This window comes from Aotus nancymaae, unplaced genomic scaffold (genome assembly GCF_030222135.1).
Source record: "Aotus nancymaae isolate 86718 unplaced genomic scaffold, 86718_ANA_hifiasm-v0.15.2.pri h1tg000108l, whole genome shotgun sequence".
NCBI classification, from domain to species: domain Eukaryota; kingdom Metazoa; phylum Chordata; class Mammalia; order Primates; family Aotidae; genus Aotus; species Aotus nancymaae.
This window is the reverse complement of record NW_026988523.1, coordinates 32,714,019-32,732,985: the sequence shown is the minus strand read 5'-3', so window position 1 is coordinate 32,732,985 and position 18,967 is coordinate 32,714,019. Positions and strand designations below refer to the sequence as shown.

Sequence of the window (18,967 nt, the reverse complement as noted above, 5' to 3'; positions counted from 1 at the left end):
ATCGTAACATAGCAGGGCCAATGCCGTGATGGGTTAAGGATTTGGCTAGCACGGAGGAGAAAAGAATGAACTCCGCATTGATGGCGTAAGGTCAGGGGGATCAGGGATGGACTTGGAGCAGATGGTGGTCCTGAGCTGGATGAGGAAGGATCAGGGGGACATTATGGGGACTAAAGGCATTACAGGCAGGAACAGGAAGTAAATGCTGTCACATCACATCATGAGTCACTCAATCATTTAATGCGTGGAATTACTATGTCTCTCTGTGAGGCTCAGTTTCCTCATCTGTACAATGGGCATTATAATAGTACATACATCATTGGATTAGTGTGATAATTAAATGGAGCAATGCAAATAAAGCACTTAGAGTAGTTCCCGGCACATGGGAAATGCCCAGTGAGTGTTAACTAGTATTTTGTCATGATTTGTTCTGATCGGTGATTGTGGCTGCTGTTATTGTGTGTCCTGGGCGCTGTGCTGGGTCCCCAAGGGTTCACATCCAGAGAGAGCTGCATTCATTTTGGAGGGCGAAAGGCTCCCTGCTGTGTTTATGCAATGGCTCAGGCCCTTGTGCGGTGTGGGGGGACCCCAAGCAGCTTCCACCTCCCAGGGCACGGTGCATCCCCAGCTTCACAGAACAGGAGAGCTGTGGAGGAGTGTGGGCAGCAGGGTAGGAATGGATATATAGCCCTTGGCAACAACACAGGTCCCCACAAAGCATCCACCCCCTCACCCAAAACAACAACAACAACAGTTTTGGTTTTTAATAATGAGAACAATAGTTTTCAGTACTAAAAACCAGCAACCAGGGCAAGTGTTCTCAACCCTTTTGCTGTTTTGGACCCTTTCAAATTCTGATGGAAGCCATGGAGGAATGTTCTCATTGAGCGCATGCACTCAAAATGATGCATTCAATTTCAATTCAATTTCAGGGATGTATAGCCTGACCATCAATGCAGGGGATTGGTGATCCCAAGAGTGGAGAGAGCATAGGAGCTGCCCAGAAAAAGAGCCCCCCTTCCTGCTTTTTCCTTCGGGGCACAATTGCCCAGCAAATGCCTTCCTCTTTCCACTTCTCCTACCTCCCCACCCTAAATTTTCATTCTGCACAGTGATTGCCACATTCACCTGGTTGAGAAACCAGAGACTGTAGCAACGCCGGCAGGGAGCAGCTGTCTCTGATGGCCTGAAGCTGTGGGCGCTGGCCGGCCTCACCCCTATAAAAGGAAGCTGCCGCTCAGCCCTGCATGTCTGTTGTAAGCTGTCTTTCAGAAGACCTGGTAAGTGGGGCTGTCTGGGTTGGCCCTGCACTTTGGGCTTCTCTTGGGGAGGGTCAGGGAAGTGGAGCAGCCTTCCTGAGAGAGGAGAGAGAAAGCTCAGGGAGGTCTGGAGCAAAGATACTCCTGGCGGTGGGGAGTGAGGCAAGGATAAGGAAGAAGAGCGTCCTCCAGCACCTTCCAGTGGTCAAGGGCACATGTCTCCTAGGCTGGACCTTTGTTGGGCAGAGGGTGGGGTGGTAAGGAAAGGCCCGTGTGTGTGCACATGGCTCTGTGTGGACAGACCCTTCCCCCTTCCACACCTGCATGCCTGTTATCCACCCTTCCCATCACAGCCATAGCCATCTGCCAGTTGGGTTATTTGGAGAGTGCAGGCCCAGGACAAGGCCATCGCTTGGGGCATGAACCCTCTGAGTTCTGCTCTGGGCAGATGCATACTCCCTGCCACAGGATTCCCCAGAGGGTTCTGTCTTTCAGGTGAGGCAAGTCTGTGGGCACCATGCTGACCGATCTGGAGAAAGCCTTGAACTCCCTCATCGACGTCTACCACAAGTACTCCCTGATAAAGGGGAATTACCATGCCATCTACAGGGATGACCTGAAGAAATTGCTAGAGACCGAGTGTCCTCAGTATATAAAAGTGAGGAGGGGCTGGGTGTGGTGGGGGCTCTCTGCCTGGTCCTGGGGGTGCCCTGGGCCAGTGGTCCTCCCTGCTGCCCTTGGTAGATGGCCCTGCCTTGGCTCTTTCTGAGATCTTTAAACTCTGGCTTCTTCCTCCTCAATCTTGACAGAAAAAGAGTGCAGAAGCCTGGTTCAAAGAGTTGGACGTCAACAGCGATAATGCCATTAACTTCCAGGAGTTCCTCATACTGGTGATAAAGGTGGGCGTGCAAGCCCACAAAGAAAGCCACAAAGAGTAGCTGAGTTACTGGGCCCAGGGGCTGGGCCCCTGACATGTACCTGCAGAATAATAAAGTCATCAATACCTCAAGCCTCTCTTGCTCATGCTTTTGTGGGATGAGGTTTCTCAGGGTGGAGGGAGGGTTGGAAAACTCAAAGGAAGAAAAATAAACCTATGTTATCTGCTCCCCCCAATAACAAGCCTTTCCTGCTTTACCCCTCATCTGGCTTCTGTCCCACACTCCCTTCCGGCCCCACTCTCTTGAGCCATGGATTTGAGGCTTAAGGATTCTAAAAAGTCCGTGACACTGTAGCTGATGATTTTATTAGTAGTTCTGAAATGGGTTGGGGATTTAGAAACAGGGTGGTATAAGAAAAACTCATACTGTTCTCTAAGCTAAATTTTAGTTTCCAGCTAAATGTCTTAGATGTGGCTCTTGGAAAATTAGGGTGATAGCTACATAGAAGTGTGTGTGTGTGTGTGTGTGTGTGTGTGAGAGAGAGAGAGAGAGAGAGAGAGGGAGAGGCCGATTCTGTGTGTGGTGTGATGTAGGTGGACAACGTTTAGAGTCTACATTAATATGATAGTTCCCACACCTGGCCCCACCCCTATAGTTTGTCCTTGGGGATTTTGAAAATTTTTCCTCCTTCTCTACTCCCAACCTCCCAACTCAATTAAATAATAAAGGAATGGGCAAATAGGAAAATAAATTAGTAAAACTTAAGTCAAAGAATAGGTTATTCAAATGTTGCCCTGTGGGATTCTATGCTTTGGTGACCAGAGAATTATCTTAAAAAAAACTTCCCAAGGGCCTGGTAGAAGGGGAAGGCCAGAAGATGAATGGTTCTTCTCTGAGATGGGGATTAAAAGGAAGAAGAAAACGAAGGGGCACCTTTTGACAAGAACATAACCCCAAACTGGATGTACATGCTGTGCTGTGGGGAATTTTCTGCTGTCCTCGCTTAGGTGCTGGGGCAATGGTGTTAGTGATGCCTAAAAGGGTAGGAAGCTGTCACCGGAATCACTAAACCAGAGTTCTTAACTTGTCTGTCTATACATCTCTGAAATTGGATTGAAGTTGATTGCGTCATTTTGAGGGCACGCACTAAGTGAGAACATTCCTTCACAGCTTCTATCAGAATCTCAAAAAGGCCCAAACACCTCAAAAAGGTTAAGAACACTTGTCCTGTTTACTGGTTTTTAGTAACAAAGGGCTAAGTATTTCTGTCTCTCTCTCTCTTTTGACACAGGGTCTTGCTCTGTTACCTGGACTAGAGTACCATGGCATGGTCATGGCTCACTGCAGCCTCGAATACCTGGACTCAAGCAGTCCTCCCACCTCAGCCTCTTTAGTAGCTGAGACTACAGGCATAAGACACTGCACTTGGCTAATTTTTATTTTTATTTTTTTGGTAGAGATTGGGACATGCTATGTTACCCAGGCTAGTCTCAAACTCCCGGACTCAAGCGATCCTCCTACCTTGGTCTCCTAAAGTGCTGAGATTACAGCTGTGATCCCCACCACATCTGGCCAAAAGGTGGAGTATTTTTATGGCTATTGTTGTTTTGGGTGGGTGGGTGGATGCTTTGTGGGGACATATGTTGTTGCCAAGGGCTAAATCAATTCCTATCCTGCTGCCCACACTCCTCCACAGCCCTCTTGCTCTGTGAAGCTGGGGATACGCCCTGGCATGGAGGATAGAGGCTGCTTGGTGTCCCTCTGCACTGCACAAGGGTCCCAGCCATCGCCTAAACACAGTCTACAGTGGCTGAACAAAAGACCATTTTTCAATGGAAAAGATTTTCCTGTTTATTTCACCACTTCGGAACTAGAACAATTTGGTTGGGTACAGAACCCAGCCCATTTTCTGCCCTCCTGCCTGGAGAATTCAGTGTAAATACAAATGGGCTGTAGAGGTGAGAAAAGACTACCAACACGTATGGTGGTGTATGGTGGGTTGTGCATGTGTGTGCATGTGTGAGTGTGTGTGTGTGCACGTGTCAGGGTGGGAGTGCAACCTATTACAGCGCTTTTGATTCCCCTTGAAAGTGCACTGTTGGAGTTGCTGTCAATTGCTTCTTTGTGAGGAGAGTTACTCAACACAGCAGGGAGACTTCCACCCTCGCTGGGATAATTATTGTGCCTGGAACCCCAGGATCATGGGCTGAGAGAGGAAGCTAACTCTGGGGTAGTGGAGGGGAGGGGTTATTTGGAGAAGCTAGACATGCTTTATGCCTAAGAGAAGAGGAGGTGACCAATTTCCTAGGATTTCAGGAGGAGCGAACCCTTTTCCCACCCTCTAGCAAAATGCCACTCGATTAACTGGCTTCCAGTGCCAAAGATTACATACTTCAGGTCACTGGACTTTTTCCTGTAGTAGACCTTAATCATATAAAGTGCAGATGAACAGGAAAAGGTAACAGTTTAAGCCCTTATTCACCAATGTTTTAAATACCGACCAATTTTATTTGTTATCAGCTAACATATTAGTGAAAATGTTTGGCAGCCAGCTGAACATTACCTGGAAACCATCATTCTCAGCAAACTGACACAAGAACAGAAAATCAAACACCACATGTTTTCACTCATAGGTGGGTATTGAACAATGAGAACACATGGACACAGGGAGGGGAGCACTATACACTGGGGTCTGCTGGGGGGGAGTGGGGGAGACAGAGGGGGGTGGGGAGTTGGGGAGGGATAGCATGGGGAGAAATGCCAGATATAGGTGAAGGGGAGGAAGGCAGCAAATCACACTGCCACGTATGCACCTATGCAACAACCTTGCATGATTTTCACATGTACCCCAAAACCTAAAATGCAATTAAAAAAAAAAAAAAGACTGGGATCTAAGATGGGTTGGGAAAATCTAGTCAGCAGAATATGGCGATGGGCTTCTGTGGGGCAAGGAGGAAGACCTAGGCATTAAATTGCTTTCTTTTCAGTTTTGCTGAAGGATATCTATCCATCCCTCCAAGCCAGTGCTTCTACTCAAGTTAGGAGTGTGGAACACACTCCGCATTGCAGAAACGGAGATTATGCAGCTCTGAGAGGCACTGCAGTGATGTTGCTGTAATTTTCTCCAACACGTAGTCCAAAGGTGAGCAGCTGGACCAAATGTGGCCTAGGCAAAAAAGGTGGGAAACGTTCCAGGGTTTACCAAGCCACATTTCAGATCAACTTAATATTTAGGGGATCTCATGGGAGAAAAGACAGTAACAGGAGTATGCAAAAGGAGTGAGCACCCCGATTCTGCCTCTCGGCTATCCACATTGGTGATGGTGGTGGTGATATGTGTGTGTGTGTGTGTGTCAAGGTGGTGGGGGGCAACCTATCCCAGTGCCTTTGATTCCCCTTGAAAGTGCACTGTTGGACTTGCTGTCAATGCATTCTTTTGGGGACAGTTACTATTCTCAGTTGTCTGCCTTTACTTGGGAGTCCAATAAGTCTGCTTTTTTGAGCCCACCAGAAGTGGGAGGTGGCTCAGCCCTTTGGAGTTTCTCCGTAAGTGATGGGCACTGGTTGTGAAGAATTGGGTCAACAGTTGATTCTTGAGTGCACAGCTGGGCAGGGTAGGTGGCCCAGCTGGCACTGGCCATCTGGAGAAGAGGAAAAGTGAGAGAGGCAGGCCTTGGAAGCTTCGCAGATGACGCAGGCTTGGAGACGATGATTTACAAACAAGACTGTGCCCATTACTGAAACCACTGACTGGGCAGAATCAGACAGGACCTGTGGCCCAGAGCAAGGGGATTTTGTTTCTTGTTTCCCCAGCTACAAAAGAAGAACAAGGGAGTGGGAAGTTTAGAAATAAGTAGTTTAGCAGGAAATCTCATGCAACATTTGAGCCCACAAAGGAGAGCTTGGCTCACCAATTGAAGCAGATCCGGCCACTAAGATTTCTGGGTCCTGTAAGGATGACCTGTCTGAAATCTTGCTTCTCCTTCCAAGTTCTTCGCCCAAGGGTCCTGTGTTCCTAGTGGTTGTGACAAAAGTCTTGAAGGGCACGGAGAGGATCTGGACTTGGGCAATCAGTCTACAGTGGCTGAGAAAAAGAGCTTATTCCAATGGGAAAGATTTTTCTGTTGATCCCTCCACTTGGGAACCAGAACAATTTTGACTGAGTCCAGAACCCAGCCCATTTTATGCCCTCCTGCCTGCGGGAATTCAGTCTAAATTCAAGTGGGCTTAAGAGGGGAGGGAAAGCTGCCAACACTTACTGGGCTCCAGCTGTGTGTCAGTGTGAAAGAAAAAAAAAATCATCTAAAACCTGGAAAAAGGCAAAATGGTGATTGCTTATATTTTGACCTCACGCTAGAGTCTGTTGAATAAAAGCAGGTCCTCACTATTAGTCCTCATCTGACACTTAGGAGAAAAGTGTCAGCAAAGTAAGTTTAATAGCAATTCATAACAGATGAAGGACAGTTTGCCTCTGCTAGATAGGTCAATATGGCTTTAGACGCTGGTCAAAATGCTAAACCCAAAACTGTTCGGGTTTTTGTCACCCTATGAAAGGTCAAAAGACTTGTATCTAGTCTTGTGTCTAAATTAAGAATCTTAGGCATTACTTTATAACAGTCTTTTATATTCTTAATATCCTTCAAACCAGTTCAAAAGTGGAGTTTCACTGTAAGTGATGGGCACTGGTTGTGAAGACACAGGCCCATAATTTTTTGTTAATGATTTTGCTTTTTAGCTCAAGACATGGTGGTAACTTATTCCCCATAACAACCCTATGAGAGAGGTAATTACTATTTCCATTTTGTAGCTGAGTAGACTCAGAAACTTGACAAAGCTTATGAATCTGGCAAGTGGCAGAGGTAGAATCAGATCTCTGCTGTCTCCAGGCAAGAGACCCTGATTAAAACATGAAGGTGGCCGGGCGCGGTGGCTCACGCCTGTAATCCCAGCACTTTGGGATGCCGAGGCGGGTGGATCACGAGGTCAAGAGATCGAGACCATCCCGGTCAACATGGTGAAACCCCGTCCCTACTAAAAATACAAAAAAATTAGCTGGGCATGGTGGCACGTGCCTGTAATCCCAGCTACTCAGGAGGCTGAGGCAGGAGAATTGCCTGAACCCAGGAGGCGGAGGTTGTGGTGAGCCGAGATCTCGCCATTGCACTCCAGCCTGGGTAACAAGAGCAAAACTCCGTCTCAAAAAAAAAAAAACCATGAAGGTGCTTCTTTTAGCCATTTTCCACCCTGGGTGTGGATGGGCCAGCCCTTCCTTGTCTGCCTGCCTGGGCTCTTTCTCCTCAGCCCCTGTAGGGTCTCTGCTGTCCAGAGGGAGAAGTAAGGAGAGCAGGTACCAGATGAGCTTTCCTCTGGGGCCACTCTCCCCTGCCCAGGACTGTACCTGGCACGCCTCAGGGCCTGAAGGACTGGTAGTTCTTTCCTGGTGTGAGCAATCATCTGGGAAGGATAATTTCCCGACATAGAGAGGAAGAGGATTGACGTTTTGATTGTCCTAAGCTCTTAGGGGCTGTCCCAGTAACAATTCCGTCCTCTTCACGGGGTGGAGGAGCTTTCCTTCCAGTCTTAGGAGATTTGTAAATTCCCCTGTGATCTAAAACGTTGCTGAATCAGCCACCCATGTACTCAGAGCATTTCCACGCTGAAATAGTTCATCTGTGGCCTATCTCCAGTTTGACTGGGGTCCCAACAACCATTGGTAGTTCTGATTGGAGAGTGATGGCCTCGGTGCAGGTTACCTAGAAAATAGACATACAATCAGACAGATTTTAAACATCATCAGTGGTGTGGGAAGGTAGGCACATCATGCAATTTACTTTGCCACCTAACTCATAGCTAAATCAGACATGGGCTTCGTACCTTTGAACTAGAGACTTTCACAATGACAGCTCCCTGACTGAAGTTACATGTGCTCCCCTGGCTAATATATTTCTTTGGGGGGTATACTGTAGAATACCTGTTATCATCAGATAGAGCATGCTGTTTTGGAATTTGGGGTCCTCAAGTGTTTGTGCAAAATGACACTCTGAGCTGGAAGGGCTTCTGACATTGCAGGGTTGCCTGAGATACTCTGCCAGGAAGGCATTCTGACAGCTGATTCCATCTTGCTGCCTGTGTCCTCCTACCTGGCATAGGTGTACACGCCCTGGGAAAAATGGTACCCAACTTGTCATTGACTATGTCAGTGATAAGTAATGCTACCACCTGGGCTATTTAGGACCAATGAGACCCACTGAACTTGTTAGCCGAGCTGGTGATGAACACCTGAACAGCCCCTGATCATCTGTTGGCAGAGCAGAGTGGCCTTTGGTTGTTGCCAGCACCTCCTGCTGTGCCCAAGTAAACACCTCAGGTATTGTACAGACACAGGGGAAGGGATCCAGAGGCAGACCCAGCACATTGGTTTCAAACAGTGAGACCATCTGAAGAATCCTTCTTTGGCCTCTTTGTAAAAAAATTTTTTAATTTTAGATTCAGGGTATACATGTGCAGGTTTGTTATATGGGTACATTGCATGATGACGAGGCTTGGGCTCCTAATGATCTCATTGGCCAAATAGTGAGCATAGAACCTGTTAGGTAGCTTTTCAACCCTGGTGCCCTTCCTGCGCTCCCTCCTTTTGGAATCCCCAGTGTCTACCGCTCCCATCTTTATGTCTGTGTCTACTCAGGGTTTAGCTGTCATTTATAAGTGAGAACTTCTGGTATTTGGTTTTCTGTTTCTACTTAATTCACTTAGCATAACGGCCTCCAGCTGCATCAATGTTGCTGCAGAGGACATAATTGTGTTCTTTTTTATAGCTGTGTAGTATTGACATATATGACATATATGTATTACATTTTTCTTTATCCAATCCACCATTGATAGGTACCTGGGTGGATTCCATGTCTTTGCTATTGTGAATAGTGCTTTGATAAACACATGAGTGCAGATGTCTTTTCCTTTGTGTATATACTCAGTAATGGGATTGATGGGTTGAATGGCAATTCTATTTTTAGTTCTTTGAGAAATCTCCAAACTGCTAAACTAATTTGCATTTCTACAAACAGTGTATAATCATTCCCTTTTCTCTACAACCTTGCCAACATCTGTTATTTTTTGACTTTTAAATAATAGTCATCCTGACTGGTGTGAGATGATATTTGATTGTGGTTTTGATTCACATCTCTCTGATGATTAGTTTTTTCATATGTTTGTTGGCTACTTGTGTTTCTTTTTTGGAGAAATGTCTGTTCATGTCCTTTGCCCTCTTTCTAACGGGGTTATTTGTTTTCTTTTTGTTAAGTTGTTGGCATTTCCTGTAGATTCTGGATATTAGCCCTTTGTCAAATGCATAGTTTGTGAATATTTTCTCCCATTCTGTAGATCGTCTGTTAACTCTGTTATTAGTTCCTTTCACTGTGTGGAAGCTTTTTAGTTTAATTAGGTCCTATATCGACTTTCATTTGTGTTGTATTGCTTTTGAGGACTTAATCATAAATTTTTTGCCTAGAACATGTCTAGAAGAGTAGTTCCAAGGTTTTTCCCAAGATTTTAGTAGTTTAAAGTCTTACATTTAAGTCTTTAACCCATCTTGAGTTAATTGTTGTATATGGTGAGAAGTGGGGGTCCAGTTTTTTCATTCTTCTGCATATGGTTAGTCAGTTTCCCCAGCACCATTAATTGAATAGGGTTTCCTTTCCCTGTTGTTTATTTTTGCCAACTTTGTTCAAGGTCAGTTGGTTGTAGGTATGTGGCTTTATTTCAGTGGTTTCTATAGTTTTGTAGTTCTCCTTGTAGAGGTCTTTCACCTCGCTGGTTAGATGTTTTCTTAGGTTTTTAATTTTTTTTTTGTGGCTATCGTGAATGGAATTGCATCTTTGATTTGGTTCTCAGCTTGAATATTATTGGTATATAGAAATGCTACTGATTTTTGTATGTTTATTTTGCTTTCTGAGACTTTGCTAAAGTTGTTTATCAGGTCTAGGAGTCTTTTGGCAGAATCCTTAGAGTTTTCTGGACATAGAATCATATTGTCAGTGAAGAGAGGTCATTCGACTTCCTCTTTTCCAATTTGGGTGCATTTTGTCTCTTTCTCATGCCTAATTGCTCTGGCCAGGACTTTTAGAACTATGTTGAATAGGAATAGTGAGAGTAGATATCCTTGTTTTGTTCCAGTTCTTAGGCAGAATGCACTCAACTTATGCTTATTCAGCATGATGTCAACTGTGGGTTTGTCATAGATGGCTCTTATTATTTTGAGGTATATTCCTTTGATGCCTAGTTTATTGAGAGCTTTTATCATGAAGAAAAGTTCAATTTTTATGGAATGCCTTTTTTTGCATCAATTGAGATGATCGTATAGTTTTTGTTTTTAATTCTGTTTATGGGGTGAATCACATGTATTTATTTGCATATGTTGAACCATCCTTGCATCCCAGGAATGAAGCCCACTTAATTGGGAAATTAACTTTTTGACATGCTGCTGTATTTGATTTTCTAGTATTTTGTTGAAGATTTTTATGTCTGTGTCCATCAGGGATATTGGTCTGTAGTTTTCTTTTTTTTGTTGGGCCTTTGCCAGATTTTGGTGTCATGATGATGCTGGTTTCACAGAATGAGTTAGGGAGGAGTTCCTTCTCAATTTTTTGCAATAATTTCTTTAGGATTGCTACCAGCTCTTCTTTGTAGATCTAGTAGAATTTGGCTGTGGATCCATCTGATACGGGGTTTTTTTTTTGTTGATGTTGTCGTTAGGTGTTTGATTACTGATTCAATTTCATTACTTGTTATTGGTCTGTTCAGAAATTCTATTTCTTCTTGACTCAATCTTGGGAGGTTGTGTGTTTTCAGGAATGTATTCATTTCCTCTAGATTTGCTAGTTTGTATGCATACAGATGTTCATATCTCTGAGGATCTCTTGTAATTCTGTGGAATCAGTGGTAACGTCACCGTTGTCATTTCTGATTGTGCTTATTTTGATCTCTTAATCTAGCTAAATGGTCTATCAATCTCGTTTATCCTTTCAAAAGAGCAAGTTTTCCTTTCACTGATCCTTTGTATGGCTTTTTGGGTCTCAATTCATTTAGTTACACTCTTATTTTAGTTACTTCATTTCTTCTGCTACCTTTGGGTTTAGTTTGTTCTTTTTTTTCTAATTCCTTTAGCTGTGAGGCTAGGTTGTTAATTTGAGATCTTTCTATTAATATCTTCTTGATATAGGCATTTGGCGTTATAAAATTCCCTCTTGGGGGAATCAGAGAGCGAGTCCTGCGGGCGCACTGGCGGGCGGGCCTGGAGCCGCAGAGGCCCAGGACACCGCAGCAGCGGCGCAGCGGGCGGGGCGAGGCGGTCGGCGCTCCTGGAAACGGGCGCGCACTCGCGCCACCGCGCCCAGAGTGACGATGGTCGCGCCCTGGACGCGGTTCTACCCCAAAAGCTGCTGCCTGTGCTGCCGTGTCTGCGTTGGCACCATCCTGCTCGGTGTCTGGTACCTGATCATCAATACTGTGGCACTGTTGCTTTTACTGAGTGCCCTGATCAGTATCACTTTCCAAGTTCTGAAGTGGGAGGTGACTTTGAGCTCACGGATGATGCCACCATGTGCATTGCCATTGCGATTTCTCTTCTCATGATCCTGATATGTGCTATGACTAATTACGGAGCATACAAGCAACACACGGCCTGGATCATGCCATTCTTCTGTTACAAGATCTTTGATTTTGCTCTGAACACCTTGGTTGCAATCACTGTGCTTGTTTATCCAAACTCCATCCAGGAATACATAGGACAATTGCCTCCTAACTTTCCCTGCAGAGATGATGTCATGTCAGTGAATCCTACCTGTTTGGTCCTTATTATTATTCTACTTATTAGCATCATCCTGACTTTTAAGGTTTACTTGGTTAGCTGTGTTTGGAACTGCTACCTTTACATCAATGGCAGGAACTCCTCCGACGTCCTGGTTTATGTTACCAGCAATGACACTACAGTGCTGCTACCCCCGTATGATGATGCTGCTGTGAATGGTGCTACCAAGGAACCTCCGCCACCCTACGCGTCTGCCTAAGACTTCGAGTGGGTGGAGCTGAGAGCAGCAGCTTGACTTTTCAGACATCTGAGCAATAGTTTTGTTATTTCACTTTTGAGGTGAGCTCTCTGAGCTTGTTTGTTGCTGAAATGCTACATTTTAAAATTTAGATGTTAGGTTGAAACCTGTAGTTTTCAACATATGCTTTGCTAGAACACTGTGATAGATTTGCCGTAGAATTCTTTCTGTACGATTGAGGGTGTAATGGACTTCACTAACCTTCCCTAGGCATTGAAACTTCCCCCAGATCCAGATGGGCCTAGAGTCAGAGACGTCTGCCTTCGTACTTGCAGGGGCCCAAAGTTGGGCAGTCAGTCACACGTTTTCTCTCTGTTCCCTCTCTTTTGAAAGTATAATATAAAACCAAAAACAGACTACGTTTTCTTAAACCATTCCAACATAGAGAACAAAACCTTATGAAAACAGGAATGTCAATTGTATGATCATCGTTCTAATTAAGTACATAGAAGTCCTTATATATGTGTTACAAGAATTTCCACCATAACGTCCTCTATGACTTAAGTTCCGTGACAGTTTGCGTTTGGTGGTAAAGGATTTTCTCCATGGCCTGAATTAAGACCATTAGAGAGCACCAGGCACTGGGAGCAGTAACCATCTGATGACTGTTCTTGTGCATCCCATGTCCAGGGGCAGGGGGCGCCATGCCTTGTCTGTGTGAGAGGGTGGGACAGATGTGTTTGGCACTGCATGGGATCTGGTGTTCCTCTTCTAGATCCACATCCCCACCCAGGGCCCACTTTTACTAAGTGTTCTGCCCTAGCCTGGTTCAAGGGGGTCGTCCCACTGGCTTTATCAAGTGGAATTGGGATATATTTGTGATATATTTGCCTAACAACATGGAAAAGGGTTTTCCTCCTTCTTTCCCTGCAAGGCACATCCTGCTGCTTTGCACTTCCGAGTATGCCTAGTCACCTTTTAAAATGTAGAAGTTTTCAGAAAAATGAGGATTGCTGTCCTTTCTGCACGTATTCTCTTGACTACCTGGATTGCAAAGGATTTTTATATATTCGTATGTTCAAAAGATAGCAACTCTCCTGGTGGTTCATTATTGAATGTGCTGTAAATGAAGTCTTTTGCAATTAAAATGAGATTTGCCTACATCCAAAATGAAAAAAAAATTCTCTCCTAACACCTCTTTCGGTACATTCCAGATGTTTTATATGTTGTATCTCTATTTTTGCTTGTTTCAAAGAATTTTTTGACTTCTGCCTTAATTTTGTTGTTTATCCAAAAAGTCAGGAGCAAGTTGTTTGGTTTCCATTTACTTGTATGGTTTTGAGATTTCCTCTTGGTATTGCTTTCTATTTTTATTCCACTGTGGTCCAAGATTTTTGGTATGATTTTGATTTTTTTGAATTTATTGAGATTTGCCTTATGACTGGGCCTGTGGTTGATCTTAGAGTATGTTCCGTGTGCAGATGAAAACAATATATATTCTGTGGTAGTTGGGTGCATTGTTCTATAGATGTCTATTAGGTTTAATTGGTCAAATGTCAAATTTAAGTCCATCAGTCTACTGATGTCAGCGGGGTGTTGTCCCCTGCTATTATTGTGTGGCTGTCAAAATCTTTTCTTAGATCCAGAAGTGCTTGTTTTATAAACCTGGGTGCACCAATGTTGGGTGTGTATTCACTGAGGATAAATTTCCTGTTAAATTGAACCCTTTAACACTATGTAATGCCCTTCTTTATCCTTTTTACTTATTGGCTTAAAGTCTATTGGATCTGATTCAAGAATAGCCACCTCTGTTCCCTTTTGTTTTCCATTTGTGTGATAGCTCTTTCTCCATCCCTTTACTTTGAACCTACAGGTGTCACTACATGTGAGACAGGTGTCTTGAAGACAGTAGAAGGATGGCTCTTGTTTTTAACATTCAATTTGCCACTGTAGGTGTTTTAAGTGCAGTGTTTAGGCCATTTACATTGGAGGTTAATGTTTGTATGTGAGGCTGTGTTCCTGCTTCTTTAATTTCTTTAGTAACCTCTTGCCTGGATGGCTGGGATCCTGGGCTAGTCTCTTCTCCAGGCAGATGTGAAAAAAAAAAAAATCTGAGGACCCCAAACTTACTAAGCCAGAGGGAAAAGTCAAGCTGGGAACTGGGATGTGCAAACCTGCCCCTCAGGTTGGTTTCTAAATAAGATAGCTGCAAAGATAAAAAGCCATATGCCATCCCCACAATTTGCCCACAAGGAAATTCCTTGTGAGTCTCAAGACCCTTACCCTAAAACAGTTCTATTGAATTTCACCCTGGCAGTGTAACTGATAGCTTGTCTTTACAGGTGTGGAACAAAGGACAGAACATAAAGTCATCCCTCTGCTTACCCGAGACAAATCCATATCTGCTTGCTTCCTCTGTCCAGTTTTGTTTTCTTAAGTAAAAATGCAGATTCACTGAGCCAGACGAAGGCATAAGTGACTATTTTCTCTACTCCCCTCCTACATGAAAATTGTGTATTCAGTGAAAGATTGATCAAAGACTCAAAAGGATGCAATCACTTGTCTCTTATCTACTGACACATTTAAAAAAATATTTCTTCCTCTTCCCCCAATATCCACCCTTTCTCCTTCAAATATTGAAGCCCTCAAAAATCATCCTTGGAGAAGGGTATATACCTACCTCATGGGCACGTATCCTTAACTATGCCCAAATAAACCTCCTAAAATGATTGAGACTCGCCTTGGTCATTTTCATTGATTTACACAGGCCTGATCATCCTGCTGTGGTGGTGTCCTACTGGGCCTAGTGAAACACATACTGTCAATGGCTCAACAATGTTGATCTGGAGACAAACTTTACCTCCAGATCCAGGGAGGTCACTGGGCACATGAAATAAACTAGCTTTGCTAAGGGGGATCTGGGTTGTGGGGTGGATGGCAGTACAGGTCCCCAGCTTTGGTGTGACATGGGGAATGTACAGATGAGACTTCATCTGTCCTGGGCAGGTCTCTGAGTCTTGAAGGACCACCTATCCATGAATCCTGGGCAGCTGTTGCCCCTTGCTGCCTCTCTGAATAATAAAGTTGCTTTGCCAAAACTTGTGTGAGTGTTCTGTCTTACCCAACTCAAGAAATTGGTAAAGTAACCTGGGCGCAGTGAACTTGCTTCACACACAGTGATTATCCTACTCCAGTTTTCTAGGTCTTTGTTAACGGCCAAGTTACAAAATGTGATGGGAAAGAGAAGGGAAGGCAGAGCAGTGCTGCTCTCTTCTTTTTTGAAAGCCTTGGAATCATTTTTGAAAATGTACCCTCTGCTCCAGTGATGAGCTTTGCATCCCGGGATGACTTAGGAGGGGGTCTCCCTTTCTGTCTCCTTAGCTGCATAAAGATCTTTAAGTTGATATTCCATTTGCCAAAACTGGGGAGCCTCATCTGTTAAAACAAGACACCTCCCAGCACTTTGGGAGGCCGAGGTGGGTGGATCACGAGGTCAAGAGATCGAGACCATCCTGGTCAACATGGTGAAACCCCGTCTCTACTAAAAATACAAAAAATTAGCTGGGCATGGTGGCGCGTGCCTGTAATCCCGGCTACTCAGGAGGCTGAGGCAGGAGAATTGCCTGAACCCAGGAGGCGGAGGTTGCGGTGAGCCGAGATCGCGCCATTGCACTCCAGTCTGGGTAACAAGAGTGAAACTCTGTCTCAAAAAAAAAAAAAAAAAAAAAGACACCCAGGAAGTAAAAGTTGTTCTCCTAGTTTTTTATTAGGTAGAAGAGAAGTAGAGCAAAACCTGAAGGCTGGGCCCTGGCTCAGAGCTAAAACATGTGCAGGGCACCCATGTATGGGTGGGTGGGGTGAGGGGATTTTATTTGAGGCTGGGCAGGAGGGTAAGATTTGGGCTGGATACAGTCTGAGCTGCTTTTGTGGCAGCCAAAGCCACAGGTTTGAAGCTTCTCTTGAGCAACAGAGTACTTTACATAAATTGCCTCAAGATGAATCAGAGTAATTTCTTCACCCAAGGGTGAAGATGAAGGCTGGACTGATTATAAAAGCTTCCTTTGCGAGAACACATGGACACAGGGAGGGGAGCACTATACACAGGGATCTGTTGAGGGGGAGGGGAGGACAGCGGGGGGGTGGGGAGTTGGGCAGGGATAGCATGTGGAGAAATGCCAGATATATGTGAAGGGGAGGAAGGCAGCAAATCACACTGCCACGTATGCACCTATGCAACAACCTTGCATGTTTTTCACATGTACCCCAAAACCTAAAATGCAATAAAAAAAAAAAGCTTCCTTTGCTCAGTACCCTTCACTACTGCCAGCTTCTTGCTGTAGCTCTACATTCCTGTGCGCTGAGGGTTAAGTGCCCTTTTCTCAGATGGGTTCTTAGGTGCTCCACAGGGTAGTGACTGCAGGTGGCCACTTTGAAATCACAAGGTGTTGGAAGCCGCAGCCCTCCACTTGCGTGAGCACCTCTGCGGTGACATTGCATTTTGGACCCAATTAGGCCAGCTGTTGTTGTGCTAGGTACACTCAGCCCCATGACTTAAGAATGGCTAAGCATGGGTGGGCTATGGACCATTTGTAAGGGACATGTGGCCATAGTGCCATCGCCTGAGGGAAGCAAACAGCCTGGCCAATCACAGAACCCTTCCCAAGGGAGCTTGAGTTAGCAATACCCTCCAAGTTATGCTCCCTGGTGGATGAGGTGGTATGCAACATGGGCAACTGAGGCTGATTCTTTTAGACGTTAGACAGTATTATATGTTTTCTCTTCCTCATCCTATCTACAAATGAGAAGTTCACCATGGATCAAACAGAGCAGAGAGACCACAAAATAGATATGGAGGTTATTATGCTTTTTTTAGGCCCTTGATCCAGAAAGAGAGGGGAGAGTGGATCTTGAGGGGTCGGGGAGAAACTGCTGCTAGACCTCCCTTGTTTCCTTGAAGGTTAATGTGAGGCTGGGAAGATGACTAAACTTGAGGAGCACCTGGAGGGAATCGTCAATATCTTCCACCAATACTCAGTTCGGATGGGGAATTTTGACACCCTCTCTAAGCGTGAGCTGAAGCAGCTGATGGCAAAGGAGCTTGTAAACCTCATCAAGGTAGGTGATGCCCCTCTCATTTTAAACTTTCTCACCCCTCTGCACTGAGGGGAGTGGCAAGGCCTGGTGGGACAAGGACTAGGGTGGGGTTGGCCCAGGTTTGAGTGCCCAAGGATGCTCTCCCTGCTGCTGTGAGAGAGGGCCTTTCGCTCTCTCAATAACTCACTTAAGGCTCTACTCAGTTTTCCCGCTCTCTGGGTTTGTTTCCTCATATGTAAAATGGAGAGAGGCAGGGCATGGGAAGGGCTGAATGAGTGAGCTGAAGAGTACCTTCCAGGTCAAGCCTTGTTAAATCCAGGGTAATTCATGACCATTGTATCTTCTGTTTTGTTACATTGGATTCTCCAACACAGTGTTGGCTAATGAGTTAATGTGCCTGGGTCTCCCTAACCTGAGCTCTGAGGGGTAAGAGGCCTAAGAAAGGATCTTGTGTGGCGGTTCTGAGCTCAAGGTCTCTGTTATCCTTTCCTCCTAGAATGCCAAAGATAAAGATACCGTTGACAAAATTCTAAGTCCTGGATGTTAATCAAGATGATGAGGTCGACTTCCAGGAATTCGTATCACCGTTGGCCGTTGTGCTGAAGGCTTCCCACGAAAATATCCACAAGGAGTAGGAAGCTCTCTGAAGGCCTTTTACCCAGCAGTGTCCCCAGCAAGGGTCTTTCCTTTCCCTCACCAAAACCCAGCCTTGTCTGAGGGGAGCGAGAGTTAATAAATGCACTCATGAAGAGTTCTGACTAGTGTCTGTGCACTGTTTTCTTTCCATGCCTGTGGTTCCCAAACTTGATCACACCTTACCCCTGCTCTTCTGGCAGCCTAATTTAGATCCCTTAGAACTCTTGCTCCATTTGTTCCTTTGATCAACAATTATTTCATGTTTGAATGCCCACTATTAATTCATGTGTTCATTCATTCAACAAATGTTCACCAAGCATCAGAGACTGAAGACACAAAATTTTTGTCCTCTTAGAGCTTGCATATTATTGGGGAGGGGAGAGAAAATAAGTGAATAGACAAACAAATAAAAATATTCATGGCTTGTGCCTGTAGCTCCAATACTCAGGAGGCTGGGGCAAGAGGATTGCCGGAGTCCAAGAGTTTGAGGCTATCGTGTGCTATGATTGCACTTGTGAATAGCAACTGCGTTTCAGCATGGGATATAGCAAGATCCTGTCCTTAAACATAGATATATGATATGATATGATCAGATTATATGATACAATAGTAGTTAATGATAAGTTACAGGAAGAAAACTAAAGTAGAGAAGTGGAGTTGGGGTGGAAGGGGAAGGAAGGTGATGTTGGTTTAGATGGGATGGTCAGGGTATAGATTTGAGTGGAAATCGGAAGGAAATGAAGAGGAGTGACTTGCAGATATCTAGGGGCCAAGAGTTCCTGGCAGTGAGTAGCCAAGGCTCTTGGTGGGCGCATGCCTGACCTGCTCAAAGAGCAGCACAGAAGCCAGCGTACCTGGAGTAAAGTGACTGAAGCGGGGAGTGGTGGGGAATATGGGCCTATACGTATCAGGAAGCAGATAACAGCAGCTTGTAGACCGTGGGGAGGACCTTGGACTTTCTTCTAAATGTGCTAAGGAGCCACTGGGGGGCTTTGAGCAGGGGAGCGAGACGATTCCGTTTATGCTTTGAAGGATGACTTTGGCTGCTTTTGTGGAG

The 18,967-nt window shown here is 45.0% G+C and overlaps 2 protein-coding genes and 1 pseudogene across 2 annotated transcripts; all 3 read left to right on the top strand.

The window, feature by feature from the left end:
• The first annotated feature begins 1,173 nt into the window (after nt 1–1,173).
• Nucleotides 1,174–2,268, top strand: S100A8 (S100 calcium binding protein A8). The gene is made up of 3 exons (XM_012438309.2): nt 1,174–1,280; nt 1,755–1,917; nt 2,069–2,268. Exons 2-3 carry the CDS (start codon nt 1,777–1,779, stop codon nt 2,195–2,197), a joined length of 270 nt encoding a protein of 89 aa, XP_012293732.1. The 5' UTR covers nt 1,174–1,280; nt 1,755–1,776; the 3' UTR covers nt 2,198–2,268.
• Nucleotides 2,269–4,448: 2,180 nt separating this feature from the next.
• On the top strand, nt 4,449–17,981 carry S100A12 (S100 calcium binding protein A12). Its single transcript, XM_012438294.3, is given in 5 exon segments — nt 4,449–4,770; nt 5,125–5,279; nt 17,138–17,295; nt 17,771–17,808; nt 17,810–17,981. Coding segments are annotated over 3 exon segments (276 nt in total). The 5' UTR covers nt 4,449–4,770; nt 5,125–5,279; nt 17,138–17,157; the 3' UTR covers nt 17,910–17,981.
• On the top strand, nt 8,637–12,201 carry LOC105707341 (lysosomal-associated transmembrane protein 4B-like; annotated as a pseudogene).
• Nucleotides 17,982–18,967: the final 986 nt, after the last annotated feature.